Source organism: Pyxicephalus adspersus, chromosome 2, assembly GCF_032062135.1.
Source record: "Pyxicephalus adspersus chromosome 2, UCB_Pads_2.0, whole genome shotgun sequence".
Lineage (NCBI taxonomy): Eukaryota > Metazoa > Chordata > Amphibia > Anura > Pyxicephalidae > Pyxicephalus > Pyxicephalus adspersus.
The window spans coordinates 342,675-365,240 of record NC_092859.1 but is presented as its reverse complement, the minus strand read 5'-3'; the positions used below and the strand labels follow the sequence as shown (position 1 = coordinate 365,240).

Sequence of the window (22,566 nt, the reverse complement as noted above, 5' to 3'; positions counted from 1 at the left end):
TTATATACAATAAGGACATATGTTTGCCTCCTTATATTATTAGGCAGCGTGGTGTCAGTTACTGTTTAAAATCCTTACTGTAAGCTAATCACAGGCAAAGAAAAAAGAGGCCTGTACCCATAAGAAATTATGCACAGGGCCTACATGACAGGGTGCTAGGCCTAGCCCAGAGGCGTTAAGGATTAATAAATTGAAGTAAGGCTAGGTGGGGCTGTGCTAGTTGGGAGAATGAGGTAGGAGGGGATTAAGCATAGGACGAGTTAAAGGAGCGGAAGGGAAGTTAGAGGCCCTCTTTTGGAAGAAAAAAACCCTTTTGTTATGGGTATAATTTGAAAGTTTGGTTCGTTTTAGCGGTTGGGGTCTTGGCAGGCAAGGATCCAGTACATGGTAAAGTGGTGGATTGCCAAGGTGGGGATGTCAGAAGAAGTAAATTCCTGTTGGGTGCGGATTTTGGTGAGACCTGCAGCCTGGTTGCTTGGGTATATAACCGGGTGTTTGATAACATTATGAATATTGTGGTTATAATTATTAAAAGGAGGGAATTAGGTTGTTGGTTAATTAGGCTATATGCAATGTAATATGTTGGTGCTGTATAATCCTGCTTTAATATTAATTACAATAATGGAGTGTTGTGTTATGATAATGTATGCTTCCATATCAACAGTGTAAAATGTATTTATTTGTCATTTATTTATTATTGGATATTTGGTAATTACTTCAAAGGTTAATTTATTTAATGTTGGTTAAATAAACGGCTGCTTGCCAGCCAATTTAAATCTAAGATTGGTGTTTGGGTATTTAATGGTGGGGGAGTGGTTGGTAAGCAGGTGGGGTGTCTGGGGGAGGCTCTGATGGTGGTGGTGAAGGCTGGGCTAGAAAGTCCGAGCTACCCTGGTCACGGAGCAAGCCGTGCTTTGATATGTAAAAAGAAACAGCTGCAGAGTTTGTCTTGATGATTACAAGATGTTTCAGATCAGCTCAGCTCTTAAGATCACCCACAACCTCAAGTCATGCAACCCGTCCCCTCACAGTGAGCAGGGAAGCCCCGTTTGTATCTAGGAATCGTCTGTATATTGATGTATATGTATATGTCTGTGTGTGTGTGTGTATATATATATATATATATATATATATATTAGGTTAAATATGTTGAAAATGGTTTAAAGGTAATTACGGTTATTTATTATTATGCAAAAGTTATTGTTTGTAATAAAGGGCCTACAGGCCATTTACCGTATTTTTTGCCGTATAAGACGCTCCGGAATATAAGACGCACCCAATTTTAAAGGAGGAAAATCTAGAAAAAAAAGATTCTGAAAGATTATTCCCCTTCTGATCACTCATGTGCCATTCAAATTTCCTTTCTGATCACTCTATGCCTTTCAAATTCCCTTTCTGATCACTCTGTGTCATTCAAAATTCCCTTCTGATCACTCTGTGCTTTTTTTCCACTGTACGGCAGTTAAGACAGGGAACAGCAGGTGGCGCTGTGCCGGCTTCTTTCGCTCTGCTTTACAGACAGGAGAAGACACGTGCTGCTTGCTGCCAGAGAGAAGAGGAGACAGACGCTGCTGCAGCCAGAGACACACGCAGGATCGGGTATCGGGTGAGTATATTATTTTAATTATTTTATCACACCTTTGTTGTATAGGACGCACTAACTTTTCTCCCCCAGTTTTGGGGAAGAAAAAGTGCGTCTTATACTGCAAAAAATACGGTAACAAACCATTGTGTGTTTGGGGGTACTGAATGCTAATTCTCTGCCGTTCCTCCGTCATTACTATCGGGGACATGTAACTGTGGGGGATCCTCCCTTTCATGAAACTGTATGGGACATGCACAAATCAAACTGGGTACTAGCTTCTAATTAGATGGTACAGAGTCCCTTTGATTCTATATGTTATATACTTATAATAATATTATTATTAATAATAAACAGGATTTATATATAAAGTAAGAAATGTGTAGGGGGCATTAGTTGAGGTGTTCTGAGGGAGTCTTCAAATATTGTTGCATGAGTGAGCGATTATCAGATTGGAGGACTTTTACCACTGGATGATGTTTTTATTTCTGTTAATATCAACTTCTTCCTTTGTTAACAATATCACCTAATTCTGATGTTTTCTTTTATATTTTGTTAATTCTTCATGATAAATTTACCTAAAAAAATTTTAAGTTTAAAAAAGACATATCCTTTTCATTATATACTTGAGTGATAGGATGATCTCTCCTCCAATCACTGAACTCTGATGTATTTTGAAAGATTTTTGAGGTGTGCTCACCGCTGCCCAGATCTTAGGGAATGGGTGGGAAGAAGTGCAAGTAGTGCAGTGTGATATCCAGGAGGTGGCGCTAAACACTTTAGTTTAAATATCCCTCCATGTTATAATGCGACAGGGGGAGGTACCACATTAACCAATCATCTCTCTACATGTAATCCACCATATATGAATGACAATGATACATAATGAGCATTATGTATTGTACTTAGTACTAAACAATATGAAATTGTACATCTCCTACATGTATCTAGTTCATACATCAACGTGTGCAGGATCAATAGAGAGAGGCAGACCACAAGCTGCTGTACTGTAGCATTGTAAAGAACACGCACAGAAATCTCTACATCACAGTACCATGGAGGAGCCCTGCACTATTTATTTCTAAAATCAAGGTTTTATACAAGTAATAAACAAATTCACTAAATCAAAGCAGTTTATAACCCAGTACATATTCACCAAAGCATTTATATATACATTGACCATTAGTGTTTCCTTGGCCCTTGTGATACAAGCTTTGGGCGTGGAAAAACTATGCAGAAAGAAAAGTTCAGAGGTTTCAGACTTTGCTGGATACATGATTGTTTCTGGTCAGTGACTCATAAGGCTGAAGATATCAACCTTCCTTAAACCTGATTATTAAATGAAAGACATAAAAGTCATAACAGAAAGGTACAACTGCTCACCTGACACCCTGACAACGTGTCTTTCCTGTAGTACCGAGATTTATTATGATGGCGATTAGACGTTACCCCCACCATGCTCTATAGTCAGCTTTGTGTTAACAAGGAGGAAATCTTGGGATAACCTTCTGGTCTTCAGGGAACCCCGGCTAATATTATAATTACACAGATGACAGTACATTATTATGTTGGTCAGTGGGAGAAATGCCTCTTACATTTTTGGTCAGTTCCCTTACAGAAGGCATAGGGGTAAGGACACTGAAAAAGGGGACAGGCATAACAAAGATAAAGAACTTGTTTAGGTTTGAATTAATATATAGGTAGATAGATCACACTGACCAAAAGGAAACAATCTGTACTGATATTCCAGCTAATCCCACTCATCTGTAAAAGGAAAATAAAGGAATTTCACATCCATGTATCTATAATAATATAAAAGATAACTATGCATTATCCTATTGGCTGAATATTTACCCAATCCCATCCCTCCCCCTGTGATGTCACCAGGCTCTGGGCGGAGTTCTCACATCTGATCCCCCCCCACAGATCTTTATACAACCTCTCCATACCCATAACCCAACATGGAGGGGCTCAGTGAATGAGGCGGTGAATGTGTGGAGGGGTCGGATGGGGTCACACAGATCATAAAAGGAGATCTGCCCGGCCTCATAATCCAGATATATCCTGACTCTGTTACTGGAGGTATTGGCAGGTAAGAGGATCTTATTATTGTCATGTCTCACTGAGTACTGATTACCTGACCTCTCCAAACACCAGGACTTCTTATTATTTCCAATCACTGACTGCCATCCTCTCCTCCGTATACTGGGGTAACACATCCCGACTGTACATCCACCTGATCCCCCAACATTCACATCCCAGTAATGTCTTCCTGAGGAGAAACTCTGACTGCTTAACACCTGAGAACAATACTGAAATCTCTGCCGTGTATCTGGGCGATTCTGGTTTCTATCTGTCCAGGATGCAGATTTCCTGTCCTCTGATATAAGTAGATAATTATCAGCTGTGCTTACATCCAGTGATATATGCTCAGCTCCCTGTATATAGAAGTATACATTTACCCCTCTTATTATATCAGATAATCTGTGTAATGTGTGTGAGATCCCAGCCACATCCCCCCCATCATGGAGGAGTTTATCACGTCTCTCTCTATCATCTCCATCCTCAGTATCACACAAGTCCCCCGTGTCTGATTCCTGTAAGACAGTCAGTGGATCCGCCATGTTACACAGCTCCTCAATGTGATGGATCTTCCTGGACAGCTCATCCTTCTTTATTTCCAGCTCCTGGATCATATCCGACATGGATAATGAGACCCGCTCTGCCTTCCCGGAGATCTCACTCAGGACTCTCTTCTCCAGGTCTTCCAGATGTCTCCTGAGATCTCTAAACAGGACAGTGACTGTCTCTGTGTCACCGGCTGCTTTTTCTTCTACTTTCCTCCTGTGTTCCTGCAGACTCTGCACTCTTCCCTCCATCTCCTCTCTCCTTATCAGCAGTTCCTGCAGAATATTTCTCATTTTATTCCTTTTCTTTCCAGAGGCCTCATCCAGTGACTCCATCTCATGTCCTTTGTGTTCTCCAATCAGACAGCAGGACACACAGACACAAGTCTCATCCTCAGTGCAGTAATACTCCAGGATCTTCTTATGGATGGAGCATTTCCTGCTCTCCGGGGACAAGGTGGGGTCACATAAGATGTGTTCTGGTCCCTTGTTGTGGACTCTCAGGTGTTTATCACACAGGTAAACCTCACACAGCAGACAGGATATAACAGCAGGTACAGGTGAGTCCACACAGTGAGTACAGAGGACCCCGGACTCCTCCTGATCTGGCTCAGCAGACAGGAAATTCTTTGCTATGTTATTCAGTGTTATGTTCCTGTGCAGTGCAGGCCGCTCCTGGAACTTCTGTCTGCATTCAGGACAGGAATAATCTCCAGACCCCTCCTGTGTATCCAGCAGACGGGTAATACACACCCGGCAGAAGTTGTGTCCACATTTCAGGGTTACCGGATCTGTATAAATGTTCAGACAGATAGAACATTCCAGCTCAGCTCTCAGATAAGCAGATGCCATCGCTAATAGAAGAAGAGAGAAATGAAAGTGAAATTCTCTGACACAGGTGAAGAATGCAGCTAGGTGTTTAAGATTTGCATACACAAGGTGAGGCTGATCTGTGACTCCTCCGGTATTCATAGGATGATTTACACAGATAATAAATAGATCTCATATACAACAAAGTGTTTATCTAGGGAATATAAAGGTAATTTTGTATTTTTGAATGAGCATGGAAATGTGTTTTCTTCCTGTAAAATCTTCACGTAGATATGACAATGTCTGCCCAAGAATGACGAGTGAGGAGACGTCTGTCCATCCGGCACCCTATTGGATCGGCGTTTGTACTTCTCTATCTTTGTCATTGGTGATGAGTAAATCTGATGGGGTTCCAGTAATGAGGACTTTGCTGACATATGGGTGAATTTTTGAAAACCCAAATTTAGAAACAAGCCTCTCCTCAGATCTTCTTGGCATGGCATACGTTAACCCTCTAAAACCCCTTGCAAGGCTTCCCTCTTTCTCACTAAAAGGAGTATGTAATGTAGATGATAACATATGGCCCACCATACTGTTGACTCCCCCTAAATCATCCCAACTGACTGACAAATAACTTCTGGCAACCCATCTTTTTTACAGAGGGAGCAGGCACATAGGAAAACCCTCATTATTGTCCCTACTAAAACACCCGACCTTCAGAGGCCATGCATTGCGTTGCATTTTATTTTGGTTACGATGGATTAGGACTGGCACCATGCACATACTTTCCTTTTGACCCCTGCAGGGATCTGGAGCCTGAACCTCCTCCATATTGGACACCATAGTCTATTATAATACAATTGTAGGGAGATTTGGGATTTACAATTATCTACACTCCTCCAATGAGGAGAACATTCAGCCTGTGACACTGTGGTAATGTACTGCTGTATGTTCTGTAAGATGGAATTTCAATCACCCCGGCAATACTTAGTGGAAGCATCTGACCAACTGTAATAAGATTGACATCATTTTTTTCCATTTCATTGCAGATTACAATTATAATTTTGCACATTAAAAATTGTTATATTTTTCTGCCTACCAGTCTCTGAGTCTGTGCACTCCTGAAACTTGTGACTACCATGTGCCCAATACTAATGCTTACTAAGTAATGGGTCAAAGTTCCAGTCATGAGTCCGTGGGGACATATCCAGGTTTGTGGATCTTCAGCTGATCATTGACTGGCCATTAAAGTAATTGTTTTGTCTTTGGCTCCAACACTTAGTAGTGTGAGATGTTTTAGTATATAGATAATAATACCTTTGTTTTATCAATATGGACATTATGCTTCATTTTCCAAGCTATACTATTAGAAGACATGGACACAAGTCTGAGGAATGTACCATTTCTATCAGCAGAAATAAATGTTCATAGACTGAAGATGCATTTGTACTTTATTTGGTATATGAAAGATAAAGGACCCTCAGACTGGCCAGTGATTACGACAAATGTTTCTTCTCACATGGAGGGGAACAATGCCCAATGGCGAGCTGCATCAGGGAGAAATCTCAGGCTCCCTTTGGTATGAAGTTGGATAGTGTCTGACCTGATCTATTTTCAGAATTGATTATAGACACTAAAAGGTGGTCAGAGGCACACTGTACTGTAAGCGGAGGCTGCTGGTGCTATTTTCCTTAGTATAATTAGATAAGAAGTGTCAGACATCGGAGTCATTCAGTCTGGAGGGAGTGACAATGGGTGACCATGTTCTTTTTAGTTGTAGGCATCCTCAAAGAACCTAGACTGGAAAAAAGATGGAGGCTGCCATTGTTGAGCTCTTCAAAAAAAATACTGATTGCTTGGCTTTCATTTTAATTTTTCTACCTAAACTCCAACTCCAGGCCTTTTGTTGTTCTCATTATTAGAGGTCCCTTCTGGCCCTTGAAGTCCTCTAGTATTTTATCCTTTTTATATAGTCACCTTTTTCTGACAGCTTCAGTTGAATCACAATGTGCTAGATCCTCTTGCTCCCCAATCTTTCCTCACTGATTGGTCATTCTGGATGATACAGAGAGTATTGTTCACATAATGACATCACTACTTTCTATGGTTGTGGCATTCCATGCTCATGTAGTGGGAGCAATGACACCCTACAACCACAACCTTCCAAGAGTGATGTTGGGTGTCAATTATCCCCAGAGGGCATTTTGTGGTGACCAGAGGGATGGCATGGTAAAAAATACAGAACATCAATGTCTTTGGCACACTGCTGAGTCACATTGTACTGGGTGTAGTATACACTCTTTTGCTGAGAGATTATATGGGTTTCAGCTCTGAGTTGCCTCTGAATTTTTCAAAATGGAGGTGAAAGGATAGACATACTAAAGAAACTCAAATATTGGACTGCCATAGTAGATTTCTTGATTCATATAAATTCTTTATTCAAATAAAAGGAGCAGGAACATTCTGATTTGTCCTTTTATCTGTCACTTAGAGATGATGTACGACATGCCTGATATACTACTACTAAGGAAGTTACACCCTATCATGTTATGGAGAAACTCTGGAAACAACAAAAATAAAATAAGAGAAATTAACTGTGAAATATTGTAGAATTTCGGATGTAATGAAAATGGCAGCATTATTTCCAAGCTCTCAATTTTATCATTAGGCCTTGGACCTGAGGACCTTCCTAATACCATCATACAATCCTCAGGCTTTAATCATTGGACTGCCTTCTTCTCACAGATGTAACGATAAGAACCGGAGCAATGCTCGTCATGCCAGTAACCATTGTCATCGAGCTGAGCACAGTCCTCACCACCACCAAGACCGTGACCAAAATATTCATCCGGCTGTCCAGGGGCCCAATTCCTGCAATGAAACAAGGAACAGATATATATATGTATATATTGTATACATAAATACAGGAAAAACAGAGGTGTGCAGCATGGAGCTGTAACGTATTGCTGATGCGCCTAATGTAGGCTTACCTGGGTAAAAGGGGGACTCTAACTGGATACTCAAACCTGACATCTGTCCCTAATCTGGAGAACCTCTTTCAGATGCAAGTCCCTCCGCCCCTTCTTCCTCCTCAGAACAAGAGGCAGAACAAATAGTGGGGTAGCAAGGGTTTGCTAATTGCTTATGTGAGCTTGTACCTATCCCTCTTCCCTCCCGGGTTATATTGAGCATTTTGAAGTGAATGTACAAGCGCTCTTACACCAGTTCTACATCATAATGGAGTGTCTGTGGGTTGTCAATCTCAGAACAATGCAATACATCTCTAGAGACACTGACACTAAGACTGAAGAGACACAGGGACTGAAGATACTCAGACACTCAAGAGAGACAGACACTCAAGAGACACGGAGATTGAAGAGACTCGGACACTCAAGGGACTCAGACACTCAAGAGACAGAGACGGAAGATACACAAACACTCAAGATACACAGACACCCAAGAGACACAGACACTCAAGAGACACGGAGACACAGAGGCTCAGAGACTGCCTCTCCTAGGTTCCCCTAAGTTTTGGAAACAATGTAAAGAGGAAACTGGATGGTGGGGCTAAAACCTAAACTTATGGCTTCTATAGGTGTATTCAGTAGGGCCTAGTGGGCAGAGTGTCAGAAAAGCTGCACCACTTTCCATGCACCAGGAAACCACTAAGTGCATTGCTTAGACTGGGAACCTCTTCATGTCCCTTTACCTTCTTGTCCACTCACCACGGAGACTCAAGAGACACAAATAGTCAAGAGACACGGAGATTCAAGAGACATGGAGACTCGAGTGACATGGATCAGTCTGGCCTTTAACTATGTGAAGAGGGACACAGTTCGAGAAAATGAACAAAGTATGATATAGAAGAATATGTAGTTTAAGAAGTGAGGAAAGAAGGAGGTGCAGTACAGTCACCCCACATCTCATGGATGGCTCACAATTTCTTCACCTGCCATCATTTCCACACCAGTATTTCTGAAAGGCTTCTACCTAGAAAATTTGTTCAGATTGAAAGTTAGAAGGAAGCACAGAAAACACGCTTTACTTTGGTGTGGAGGAAAATGGGGTCGCATCCACCCATTTCCATTCTCCATCAATTTCACTCAGCCCAATCCAGACATGTATCTTCATGGCAAGTTTTGTCAAAAAAACCTGAAAAAAACACAATGAAGAGAACTAGTATTTCAAGAGAAAGATTGTCAGACATTTTTTAATGGCAGTTTCGGTATGCAGTCTTTTTTCTTAATAGAAGTCTAATACTTGCCCACTTTTCTATCTCCCTCTTCTGGGTTTCTGTGCAGGGGTGGCTACAGTATGTGGTTGCTGCATGTAGTGATGGAATGACACCGCTACACCGCTATTGTTATATTGCATGGCATTTACACACCGGTATGTTCTGCTTTATGTAACAGTGATCTGAATGGCTGAGTTGTCCTGGACTCCATATGAACTTGTCCTATGTCTTAAGAACACATCCACACCATCACATGAATTTATCTCTAGGATATATTCAGACCACCACATGGACTCATCTCTAGGATATACCCAGACCACCACATGAACTCATCTCTAGGATATACCCAGACCACCACATGCCAGACCACCACGTGGACTCATCTTCAGGATATAACCAGAAGAAAACCTCCTCACTGACCAAGTCCTCTTTTGTTGTTTGGGAGTCTCTTTCTAACTGTCCATTATATATGACATAGCGGTTGAAACAGGCATATAAGAGAACAGACAGAACAAAAGGAATCTGATACTGCAGGAAGTGTTGCATCAATCTCATTTTCTTCTGCCTTCAACTCTGATGTTATGTATTTTAGTACATGCCATTGAGGAATGCATTAGTTACCAATACAGAACTATCGTATTATTATAAAAGGCAAACATTTTCTCTGCTGACAAAGTCTATTTAATATAAATAATAATTATGAGTTAAGAGTCAGGCAATAAAATTTAAGTGCAGCTTCCTTTACCTTGTGTGGCCGCCAGCCATATCTTCACTATCACAGAATTTTACCTCCACCTTGACACTGACTTACTTGTTCCTCCTGGGTATTTATAACGGTCAGTCTAGCCTTTCTCTTCTGGCACATCTCATGGGAGTTCATCCAGGATTTATCCAGATTAGAAAAGAAGTAGCAGTTATCTTGGAACTGAGACCAATCATCAGGACAGGCACCATCATAGGTCTCTAGGAGGAGGAGATAGGAGCTGTTACTAATTATAATCAAGTAAAATCCCCTTCTCAGAGAAACTGACTTACAAATGAAGTAGAGCATACTCATTGTGCACAGGGACTTATCACTAAATGTTGTTATTGAGATGAAGCTGTGCTGACTTTTATCATACAATCTTGCTCCAGTGGCTAGCACTCTGGTCGCTGCAGTGCTAGGATCCCAGGTTCAAATCTTGGCTAGCACCTTTTATACATTACGTTTGTGAGCAGGGGATTACCTCCCACTATCCATGGGTTCATAGGTGATTGGGTGATCAGGAGGTGACCTCCCACTCTCCCTGAGTCCATAGGGGATTGGGTGAGCAGGAGGTGACCTCCCATCATCCCTGGGTCCATAGGTCATTTGGGGAGCAGGAGGTGACCTCCCAGAATCCATGGGTCTATAGGTCATTGGGGGGTGCCTGAGGGGAGCTTCCATCATCCCTGGGTCCACAGATGATTGGGTGAGCAAGAGGTGATCTCCCACCATTCCTGGGTTCATAGGTAATTAGGTGAGCAGGAGGGGACCTCCCACCATCCCCAGGTCCATAGGTGATTGGGTGAGTAGGAGGGGACCTCCTATTATCCCTGGACCCATAGGTCATTTGGGGAACAGGATCTGACCTCCTACCATCTGTGGGTTCTTTAGGTGATTGGGGGAGCCAGAGGTGATCCTCCACTATCCATGGGTCCATAGGTGATTGGGTGAGCAAGAGGTGACCCCCCATCTTTCTTTGGATCTATAGGTGATTGAGTCAGCAGAAGGGGACCTCCCACCATCCTTGGGCCCATAGGTCCTTAGAGGAGCAGGAGGTGACCTTCCACCATTCATGGGCCTATAGATAATTGGGGGAGCAAGAGGTGACCTTCCACCATTCTTTTGATCTATAGGTGATTGGTTGAGCAGAAGGGGACCTCCCACCATCCCTGGGCTCATAGGTCATTGGGGGAGCAGGAGGTGACCTCCCTACATCCCTGGGTTCATAGGTTATTGGGTGAGCAACAGGGGGTCTCTCACCCAGGCCTGGGATGTAATTGTATACATTTTGTGCAGTATTTTCTTAGTGTTCTTCACTCACCGTTGTCTGGTGGAAGGCTGTGTATTCGTTTTCGGGTTCCCTGTATTTTCTGCGGGGATCCATCTAAAGACAGAGAAGCAGAGGGCAGTCTTCAACCCTCACCAATTCTTAGTCCGGATTGATCACCATTAATACTGCCACAGGAGCCAATTCGGGCTTTGGTATTCCCTCCCCCATCATACTGAAGTTGGACTCTATGTTCTTGTCACAGTCTTGCATCTTTTACACAGCCCTATGTATATACTGTATAGTTCTATATTTTGCCAGATTCTAGTATGTGTATTTCCCTAGTGGGTGAACTTGATGAACTTTTGTCTATTTTCAAATAAGCTGACACAGCAGAATATCTCTTTATTGGAGTTTGTTTTATGCTGTCTTACCTGTTCAGCCTGAATATTACCGTGTCTGCTCCCTCTCTGTGCCATTCCTGTATATTTTTATGGAATCAGTTTATAGTTCTATCAATATTATTATTAGAATTATTCTGCTCCAGGTGGCATTGGGACCTACCTTTCTCACTTTCCTGTCCATTTGACCCTTTACTGTAGTCACCATTTTCCTCCAGCTCATTTCTTCTAGCACCTACAATAGAGAGCAATCACTCACCAAGAATGCCAAATATATTTACACATCCAATATCAGTGCAGGAAGAAGATAGTGACCCCAAATGATGCCTGAACAAAGATGGTTTATGTATCCAGGGGTTAGTAATATAGTTTGGGGGGATCTACAAGTTATTTAGCTGTTCCAGAAGACAAAAGCCGGTCAATATATCCTCTATGTCTGGGTTCTCCCAGTCCCATGACTGGGAATAACAATCCAGTCAATGATCATTTCTGAAATATAAAGAAAGATTCATTGAATTGTGAGAGTGGAAATATTCTTCAAAAGTTTTCACTTTTACACCCTGACACCAAATACGCATGGATCAAAGGATGTTACAGGAATTTCCTTTTGTTGTGGAAAATTAGACGAAATTCTGGGACTTTCAACCCCTACATTGAGATCTGTTTGCGATGTGTTTGGCCATATTTCCTGGGAAGAAAGAGTATGGTCCTAGCACATCATCTATCTAAGACAAAAATAAATATCCCTGGACATCCTCTGCTGCTTCCCATTACTGTATTCTGGCTGCTTTCTTTTTGCCTTCTTCAATACCGTGAGACTTAATGGGGCCACCATGTTTGGGTTGGCAGACCCTGAGCACAGGGCTGTGTATCTCGGTCGGCCCAGGTCATGATAGAGCACTCTGATGGGCCCTGGGAAGGCCCTTGGAAGCATGCAGAGACATTATAGGAGGTGCTCCCCAGGCCTTCCTTGACAAAGGGGCACTTTTTGGCCTTTGAAATATTGTCAATACAGGTCTCCGTTTTCCTCACCATACAGAACATTTTGGGGAAGAATAACAAGGGGATTGCCCAGATGGTGACTTAGAGCAGGAAGGCACCATACAATTACAGATTCATAAGCAGCAGGAACAGAAATGACTTTTATTTGGATGCAAATGAACAAAAAAAGCTTACATCAGCAATACCACAATTCATTAATTAGGCCTTGGCTTAATTTCACTGGGAGTTGTTTTTTGTAGAGACACAGCTCATGGTTTGCTGAGTTTCCCTAAACTCCCAGCATGAACACTTCCTGTGCGCCCAGCACCTTTCCAAAAAGCTAGCGGGTGGAATAGTGGAGACTCCCAGTGTCTGAACTAGTCTCTTCCACAACCCAACTCCAGGTCCAACAACTTCACCATTAGCCTCTGACCTATATTCCTCACCAGGCTTCTCTGGAGCCCACAACCACCCCAATATGCAATATATAATCCTTCCACCACATTTCCAGCCATTCTAGGCCACCCTCTGTCACAGCAGTATATATCTGTATATTATTACTGCGTAATATATATACATCCTGTTTATTAATAATAATAATTATAATATTGCTTGCCTTGTATATAGGTACTTTGCCTGTTATTGTTGTGTCTCACTGTATTTACCACATATTCATAAAATCGGCTATCGGACACCTGTAAGACTTATTTATACTGTAATGCATTTATATATATATATATATATATACACACACATATAGGGGCGCTTCTTCATGGTTTCATTTTATGGTCTCACCTCGGCTGGAGACAGTGATAGCAATGTTTATAATGATGAGTCCGGCACACACACAAAAAAGAAGAAAGATGAGACGAGAGGAAACCGGACGATTTAACCACTGGAGGCCTCTGCTGACTAAATGGAGAGAAACAGAAAAGAACTCAAACCATTTTTAATAATAATATATTATATAGCGCCAACATATTACTCAGCGATGTACAGGGGTAGCAAATGACAGACAGTGATAAAGGAGGAGAGGATATGCCCCGAAAAGCTTACAATCTAGTAGGTGGGGAAGTCTCACACAATAGGAGGGAGATATGGAGTGATAAGAAGTAGTGAGGGGTTTAGAAGATAAAAGAAGAAGAGTAGGCAAGTCTAAAAAAGTGGGTTTTAAGGGCTCCATTCCAGAGACTGGGGGCAGCTCTAGAGAAGTCTTGTATCCGTGCGTGTGATGAGGTTATGAGTGAGGAAGTCATTAGTAGGTCATTGGAGGAGCGGAGAGAGCGGTGGGTATGGTTGGAGGGGCTCGGTGGGCAGATTTACAGGTGGAAGGAGTGGGTATGGTTGGAGTGGCTTGGTGGGCAGATTTACAGGTGGAAGGGGTGGGTATGGTTGGAGTGGCTCGGTGGGCAGACATCATGTCTGATTCTGTCTATTTTATCTATAAAGTAGGTGGCAATGTCTTGGGGGGGAGCAGGTGTGGGGTTTAGGAGGTAATTGTAGAGAAGAGGTTGCGTGGGTTGGAAGCTTGAGAAGAAATGACTGCGGAGAAATAATTTTGCTTGGTGACAGTGAGCTCGGTGTTAAAGTTTTGTAGCTTGGCTTTGTAGTCCATGAAGTCAGTGCTGAGGCCAGATTTCCTCCACTGGCTGCACGAACAGTCTTTTGTAGCTGTTGTGATTGTTGGTCCAGGGTCAGGGGTTTGCAGATTTTGGAGTAGGGGTGAGGGACGTAAGGCAGTTTCAGGTTGTGGTCAAAGTTGTGGAAATCTCTACCATTGGTTGAAGGTGATTAGGTTGTGGTAAGAAAGGGGAAATGGTGAGTTGTCAAGGTGGGTGAGTTTGCAGAGTTTGGAAAATACCAGGTCCAAAGTGTTTCCAGTGATATGTGTGGGGTCGTTGATGTTCTAAGGAGCAGGTATTGGAGAGCAGTTTGGCTGAGGAGGGAAGGTTGGGTTCATCCATTGCAACATTAAAGTTACCAAGGATGAGGGTCGGCAGGTCATGGGAAAGATTGTTGGGAGCCAAGAGGCAAAGTCTTCCAAAAATTGTGAGACTGGGCCGGGGGGGGTGTTGGTATACAACAGCAACAATAAGGGGTAGGGGCAGAAAAGACAGATGGAGTGGACTTCAAAAGAGGTGAAAATTAGAGAGGATGGGGTAGAAAGGACTCTGTATGTGCAGTTAGGTGAGAGAATGAGACCCACACCACCCTAGTCTAAGTGCTAGCCTCCAGGAGAGAGCAGCAGCAGAGGCAGAGTCTAAAGAAGAAAGCCAAGTTTCAGTGAGAGCCTGAAAGTTTAGAGATTTAGAGAGGAGAAGGTTGTGGATGGAGGTTCATTTATTGCCAAGGGATCTGGCATTCCATAGACTAACAGGGGAGAAAGGGGGTAAGAACTTATAGGTAGTGGGTATAGTAATGAGGTTAGGAGGCTGGTGAATGTTGGGGAGAGGGTAGGGAAGAAAGAAGCTGTGAGGGGGGCCAGGGTTGGGTGAGATGGGTGAAACCATGTATGAGGTACTACTGTTACCCCATCACCAGGCAATTCATCATACATGGATCTCCATTACATAAGACATATCCCCTCAACCCCATGCCCAGAATGACCACCATGACCTGGGCCCCTATTCTCCAATACATGAGACATATCCCCACCACCTCATGACTAGCATGACCATTATCACCTGGACCTTTATCCTCCAATACATGTAACATATCCCCACCAGCCCATGCCCAGAAAGACCACCATGACCTGGGCCCCTATTCTCCAATACAGGAGACATATCCCCACCACCTCATGACTAGAATGACCACCATAACCTGGACCTTTATCCTCCAATACATGTAACATATCCCCACCACCCCATGCCCAGAATGACCACTATGACCTGGACCCCTATTCTCCAATACATGAGACATATCCCCACCACTCCATGACTAGCATGGTCATCATGACCTAGACCATTATCCTCCAATACATGAGACATATCCCCACCACCCTATGACTAGCATGGCCGCCATGACCAAGACCTCTATCCTCCAATACATGTGATATATCCCCATCACCCCATGACCAGCCAGACCACTTTGACCTGTACCCTCATCCTCCAATACATGTGATATATCCCAATCACCCCATGACCAGCATGACCACCATAACCTCCACCCCTATGCAACAATACATGGGATATATCCCCTCCACCTCATGACTAGCATGACCACCATGACTTGGCCCCCTATCCTTCAATACATGTAACATTTCCTACCACCACATGCAGAATGACCACCTGGACCCAATACATGGGTATTCTCCAATACATTAGACATATCTACACCACCGCATACCTAGCATGGCCACCATGACCTAGACCCCTATCCCCCAATATATGGGACATATCCCCTCCTCCCCATGACTGGCATACCCCTATAACCTGGACCCCCATGTCCAGCCAAACTATCATTACCTAAAATCCAATCTACTACCACTGCTCCCTGGACCCTTATCCTCTAATTCATGGGAAATGTTACCACCAATTCATTACCAGCCAAACCACCATTACCCAGATTCCTGTCATTTAACACATTTGAGGTTTTCCCACCACCAGCCAAACCAACATAACCTAGACCTCTAACCTCAGATACATGAAATATTTATACACACCCCATCACCAGCCAGGCCACCATGACCTGGACCCCTATTCTCCAATATGATACCACCGCTCTGTTGCCAGACCACTATGACCTGGACCCCTGTCTTTCAATGTGTCAGAGATATTTTTTGCACCCTATAACCAGTCAGGCCACTATGTCATGGGCCCCTATCCTCCAACACAACTATTACCACCAATCTATCACCACCAAGACCCCTGTCCACCAACACAGGGTAGGTAGATGAGGGTATCCTCGCCACACCATTTCCAGCTAAACCACCATTACCTGAAGTCCAGTCCTCAGAAAAATGCAGCCTCTCAAGGTCATCATGCTCCATCATTTTCCTTTGGAACACAGCAGACACTGCAAGCAAAACCCACAAAGATTATTTTGAACATGTGACAGATTCAGCATTCTGAATTTCTGTTCTAATATCTGACCAAATTCAGAGTTTCTGACATTTTACATTACAGTCAATGATAGTCAGAATTTTGTGCTTTTTTTGGGGTTAAATTGTTAAAAAAAAATAGCCAAGCGTAGACTATTGCCTGCTATCGATGTCTTACATTAATTGCCAGGATAGGGGAACCCATAGCATGCTGTCCTCAGCTGTCCTGATGTGTGATTGGCTGTTTAGATGCATTCAGCCAATCACACGTCACTCCACCTTATTTCTGCAAATTCCCCAAGAAGAAGATCCAACGCATTTATAGCGGAGGGGAATCAGAGGTAGAAAATGCACTCAGACGCCTTTATCAGCGCAGGCCAAAAGCTGCTGGTCAATGGAACATTGCCCCCTGGTGGTCAGATGAACATTGCCTCCTGGTGGTCAGAGGAACATTGTCCCCTGGTGGTCAGAGGAACATTGCCCCCTGGTGGTCAGATAGATCTTTTCTGGTGATCGGGGACGACGGATTAATTCAGTGATCGGGGGAGGATGGATCTTTTCTGGTGATCGGGAAGGATGGATCCCTTCTGTGATATGGGGGAGGATAGATCAATTCATGTGATCTGGGGGATAATAGATCTATTCTGGAGATCAGAGAGGATGGATCCATTCTGGTGATCAGGGGAGGGGGATGGATCTATTTTGGTGATCAGGGAGGATGGATTCCGGTGCTCGATGGAGGATGGATTTATCATTGTGATCAGGGAGGATGAATCCATTCTGGTGCTTAGTGCAGGATGGATCTATTATGGTGATCAGGGAGGATGGATCTATTCTTGTGCTTGGTGGAGGAGGGATTCATTCTGGTGCTTGGTGGAGGAGGGATCCATTCTGGTGCTCGGGAGGAGGATGGATCCATTCTGGTGCTCGGGGTAGGAGGATGGATCCATTCTGGTGCTCGGGGAAGGATGAATCTATTCTGGTGATCAGGGAATATGGATCTTTTCTGGTGATCAGGAAGGATAGATCCATTGTGGTGGTCAGGGGAGGATGGATCTATTCTGGTGATCAGCAAGGATGGATACATTCTGGTGCTCGGGGAAGGATAAATCTATTCTGGTGATCAGGGAATATGGATCTTTTCTGGTGCTCAGGGGGGCATGGATCCATTTTGGTGATCTGAGAGTCCTGGTGGTATAAAGAGTTACCTAGGGAGATATTTTATTGATCAAATATCCTACTTTCAGGGGTTTTGGAAAAAGAGCCTACATCGAGTGGTTTTGGGGATGATCCTCTTCCTGTCTTTGGTAGGAAGCGGTATTCTGGTGGTATTGAGGAAAAGTGCAGTTCTGGTAGTCAGATGCTAATGGAAGAGTTTAGTTCTGGCAATCATGGAGAGGAGTCCCATTTTTGTGCATGTAGGTGACTTTTCTGACATTATGGTCCCTTCTGGTGGTCCTAGGGGCCCCGTACTGAGGCATGGTTCTTAGGATTAGGTCAGCATATTGTAACTATGGTATTGCGGTCTGTCCTCCATCCATCTAACCATGGTCACGGGATAGTTTGTATGGCAGCCTTCCTTCCATATTCAGGGGATCAGGGGATTTTCCAGAAGTAAAGAACAGAAAGGAATTCCAGTCTCCATACTGCATGGACCCCAAAGTGGCCCTCAAATAATTTAGGCAACCTTTACATAAGAGATGTGTCTCCATTCTCACCGAATAGTATTCCTTACCTGTGCCCATGGTGCCAGCGCTCTCCAACTTGTGTATGATGAGAGGTAAAGGTTTTATCCATAGCTGACCTGACACTCTAATCATAATTTCCTGAGATCTATAATTGGTTGAAGGTTCACCTATTTAGGCACCTCGCCTAAACTGTTTGCCAAGCCGTTTCCTTGTCTTAGAGAACCCCAGCTGAGGATCACTGCCGTAGATTCAGGGAATATCCATTTCTGTAGTGTTAACTAATAGTGCTATTTTTGTTATAGGGATAGATTTGTATTGGGTGCTAATTTTTTTTAAAATTTCATGTTTTTGTAGACTCCCAAGTCTTGAATACCCAAACATTAGTACGGCAAAACAGATAGTGGAAGATCGAGAGGCCTGGACAGAGCCATTTGGAGTGATTGAAGTGGGAAAGCGTTATGTATTCTGTGTAATGAAAGTGTTCTGTGTCCCACGTCGAGTGTCAGGCGGCACTTTGATACCAACACATGATACCAACACAGTATTGTCAAACTTGGTGAACCTGAAGGAAGAGTTTCTTGAAGGGAAATTGAGGAAATATAATTCCCAGTATCTAAGCTTTTACAACTATTTTTCTAGAACAAATCTTCGGACAGCTGCCAATTTTCAAATTTCATTGTGTATAGCAAAACATGAGAAGCCGCTCTCTGATGAGGATATTATGGAAATGGCCATGTTGTCTGGGAGTAATTCCTGTTATCATGAGTTCCCGAAGAAGGATAAAATTATTCAACTCTGAGATGCCACTTAGCAGAAATCTTGTTACGGATGGAGTCCAGGACATGGAAAGTGATGTTAGTAGCTCAGCACTGACTTACAGAAGGCAGCTTGTTACTCCATGTGCTTGGATGAAAGCACCGATATAAATAATCATGTAAGGCTAGCAGTATTGTGTGTTATGGTGGCATCATGAGAGAAGAGCTGGGGAACTCGTGTCTTTACCTGAAATAACACGAGGGATAAATATCTACAATGCTGTGATGGAGGCTTTTTTGTCACAAGACATAAGACCAGAAAAAGTGGTTTCCATTACTAGTGATGGGGCAACTTCTATGGTGGGGGACGACCTGAGTGCCGCATATGTCGCTCTCTAACTTACAAAGTACGAGCCGAGGTTAGAGGAATTATCAGCATGCGTACAGCAAAAATCACATTCATTGTTCAAAAGCACGCCAAATGCAAACTGTTACCTTTCAATAAAAAAGTCGTTTGCATAATTGAAAGCTCGGTTATTGTGTTTCTAAGACAAAAGATGTTAACCTACGAGTGTGAAACTTTGCGATAAATAAATGGGGTTTGGGTTGCAGTTTGGGCAATCAACCTCTAAAATGTTTGCTATCACTGACATGGGGGGAATCGAATCCCTTTAATTTTTGGGGGGTCTTCAGCCAATCCAACAAAGGCACAGCTTTCATTTTTATTGTTTGCAGTGCAGCCAGCAGGGGGAGCAGTTGCTGTACAAAAGTCAAAACCAAAATGAAACTCTGAATTCTGCTGCAACTTCCCAGCTGAAACCCAGAATGCTGCAAATGCCCAGAGATCCTCCATACTGCCCCCCTCCCCTGTATATACCCCCAATGGACTGCGGCCCTTTGTACATTTCCCATAAGGGCTCACTAATACCCCTGCCAGAAGATACACAACATTATTTTAGATTGTCAGCTCTGTGGGCCACAAATAAGTTGCAAATATTTCACTGCCATTTTGATTTTGACTTTTGATTTTTTCATCCTTTTCTTTTGGGGGGGAGGGGGGTGAAGTATTCCCATTGGTGATAGAAACTTCCCAACAAATCACAAATTTCAGGTCACACCCAGGTCACAAACAGGTCACTAGGTCTATACAGACTCCTATATAATAATGATATGCAGATCACTGGAGACCAATCAGCCAATCATATTCACTCTAATTGTCAGCTGTGTGCTCATTGGTCAGTTCCAGCATTTGTACAATTTTCCCACTGACCCAACCCCTCTGTATGGAAGTTCCCTGCTTAGTATTCCCTCTTCATCCAGGCTCCTAAAGTATCCAGGAAGAGATCAGACTCTGAGTGTTGTTTACTAAGGGAGAACTGTGAACACATCACTGTGTCTATATCAGAGTAACCTGACCAGTAGAATGGTGATGCACGGAACACTGCTGGCAAACCACCTTTGAGAGGGGTGCAGATTCCCTGGGGGGGGTTAAAAATATTACCCCAAATATGGCCATTTCCTCTAGTGACCCCCATGTGACAATTGGTTTGAAATTGGCTGATTGGGAATTTCACCTGGTCTGGATTTTATAATATACAGATTGTATGAGATCTGTTTCCCTGTTAATGGTCAGCCCCGCCCTGTGCGCCATCGTTACCGCCCTCGCGGAGCTAAACGCAATATTTGGCATTACAGCGCCACCCACAGACCAGGCAGGGTGCTCCCTGTTACCTACCTTCTACCTGCACCATCCACTTACCTCCAATGCTCACAGCTGGACTGCGGCGGGGCGAATGGTCACACAAATTGCTGCGTCCACACTCTCCAACTTCTGCAGATTTCCCAACTTCTGATTTCTGGAGAATCAAAACAAACACCCCCAGACTACAGGGCCCCTCCTCCAATGGATGAATTCTGGGAGGGAACAGGAAATCACACAATGAGGAAATGTGAATATTTAACCCTCTATAGACCTGGGGAGGGGGCACTGAGCGGAATCTGCAGAGGGTAAAATGTGCCAAAGCATGGAATGGGAGTACAGCAATGCAACACAGCATGCAAATCCCAACACACACCAACGCATGCTAAAACACTCATGGAATCAGGAAGGAATTTTTTCCCCTGGTAAAGCAAATTGTACCCGGGGTTTTTTTTTGCCTTCCTCTAGGCCAACTATGTCCTATAGGGTTTTACTGTAGAGGGTAGGTTGGGGGTAGGTACTAATATCACTATAGAGGGGTGGGTTGGGGTAGGTAGTAATATCACCATAGAAGGGTAGGTTGTGGGTAGGTAGTAATATTGCTATAGAAGGGTGGGTTGGGGGCAGTTAGTATTATCACTATAGAGGGTAGGTTGGGGTTAGGTAGTAATATTACTATGGAGAGGAAGGTAGGGGGTAGGTAGTAATATTACTATAGAGGGTAGGTTGGGGGTAGGTAGTAATATTACTATAGAGAGGTAGGTTGGGGGTAGGTTGAGGGTAGGTAGTAATATTACTATAGAGAGGAAGGTTGGGGGTAGGTAGTAATATTACTATAGAGGGTAGGTTGGGGGTAGGTTGGGGGTAGGTAGTTATATCACTATAAAGGGGTAGGTTGGGGGTAGGTAGTAATATTGCTATAGAAGTGTAGGTTGGGGGTGGGTATCAATATTACTATAGAAGGGTAGGTTGGGGGTAGGTAGTAATATTACTATAGAGGGGTAGGTTGGGGGTAGTTAGTAATATCATTTTAGAGGGGTAGGTTGGGGTAGGTAGTAATATTACATTAGAGGAGTAGGTTGGGGGTAGTTAGTAAAATCACTTTAGAGGGGTAAGTTGGGGGTAGGTAGTAATATCACTATAGAGGGTATGGTTGGGGGTAGGTATTAATATTACTATAGAAGGGTAGGTTGGGAGTAAGTAGTAATATCACTATAGAGGGGTAGGTTGGGGGTCAGTAGTAATATTACTATAGAGGGGTAGGTAGTAATATTATTATAAAGGTGTAGGTAGCGGGTAGGAAGTAATATTACTATAGAAGGGTAGGTAGTAATATTACTATAGAGGGGTAGATTGGGGGTAGTTAGTAATATCACTATAGAGGGGTAGGTTGGGGGTAGGTAGTATTATTACTATAGGGGGTAGGTTGGGTAGTAATTCCTCACATAAGTACTCAGAAATGGAGGATTATGGTTACCTGGATGATGACACGGGGTACTTATATTGGCCCTGGGTAAGGTGGATATTTCATCATTTCTTCCTTCTGGGTAATTCCCGGAACATTTCCATACATTGCTGGGTCAGACATTCCGGAGACCTCAGGGGTGACATATGGAGTATAAATTGGGGGCAGATTTGGCTGGGTGTCAGCTCCTGTGCCCTAAAAGGAGAAAGGGGGCTGAATAGATTTGGGGTGCCAATGGCCACAAGCTACGGGAATTCTATAGTAATAATACTA

General features: G+C 43.4%; 2 protein-coding genes across 2 annotated transcripts; both read right to left on the bottom strand.

The window, feature by feature from the left end:
• Window positions 1-2,114: 2,114 nt before the first annotated feature.
• Window positions 2,115-5,096, bottom strand: LOC140322627 (E3 ubiquitin/ISG15 ligase TRIM25-like). The gene has a single exon (XM_072399183.1). It carries the CDS (start codon window positions 5,059-5,061, stop codon window positions 3,463-3,465), a length of 1,599 nt encoding a protein of 532 aa, XP_072255284.1. The 5' UTR covers window positions 5,062-5,096; the 3' UTR covers window positions 2,115-3,462.
• A 2,332-nt stretch (window positions 5,097-7,428) lies between these two features.
• Window positions 7,429-21,028, bottom strand: LOC140322628 (C-type lectin domain family 10 member A-like). The gene is made up of 8 exons (XM_072399184.1): window positions 20,889-21,028; window positions 16,584-16,661; window positions 13,443-13,559; window positions 11,830-11,901; window positions 11,320-11,382; window positions 10,065-10,216; window positions 9,065-9,171; window positions 7,429-7,890 (listed from the first exon to the last, which is right to left on the bottom strand). Exons 2-8 carry the CDS (start codon window positions 16,636-16,638, stop codon window positions 7,740-7,742), a joined length of 717 nt encoding a protein of 238 aa, XP_072255285.1. The 5' UTR covers window positions 16,639-16,661; window positions 20,889-21,028; the 3' UTR covers window positions 7,429-7,739.
• Window positions 21,029-22,566: the final 1,538 nt, after the last annotated feature.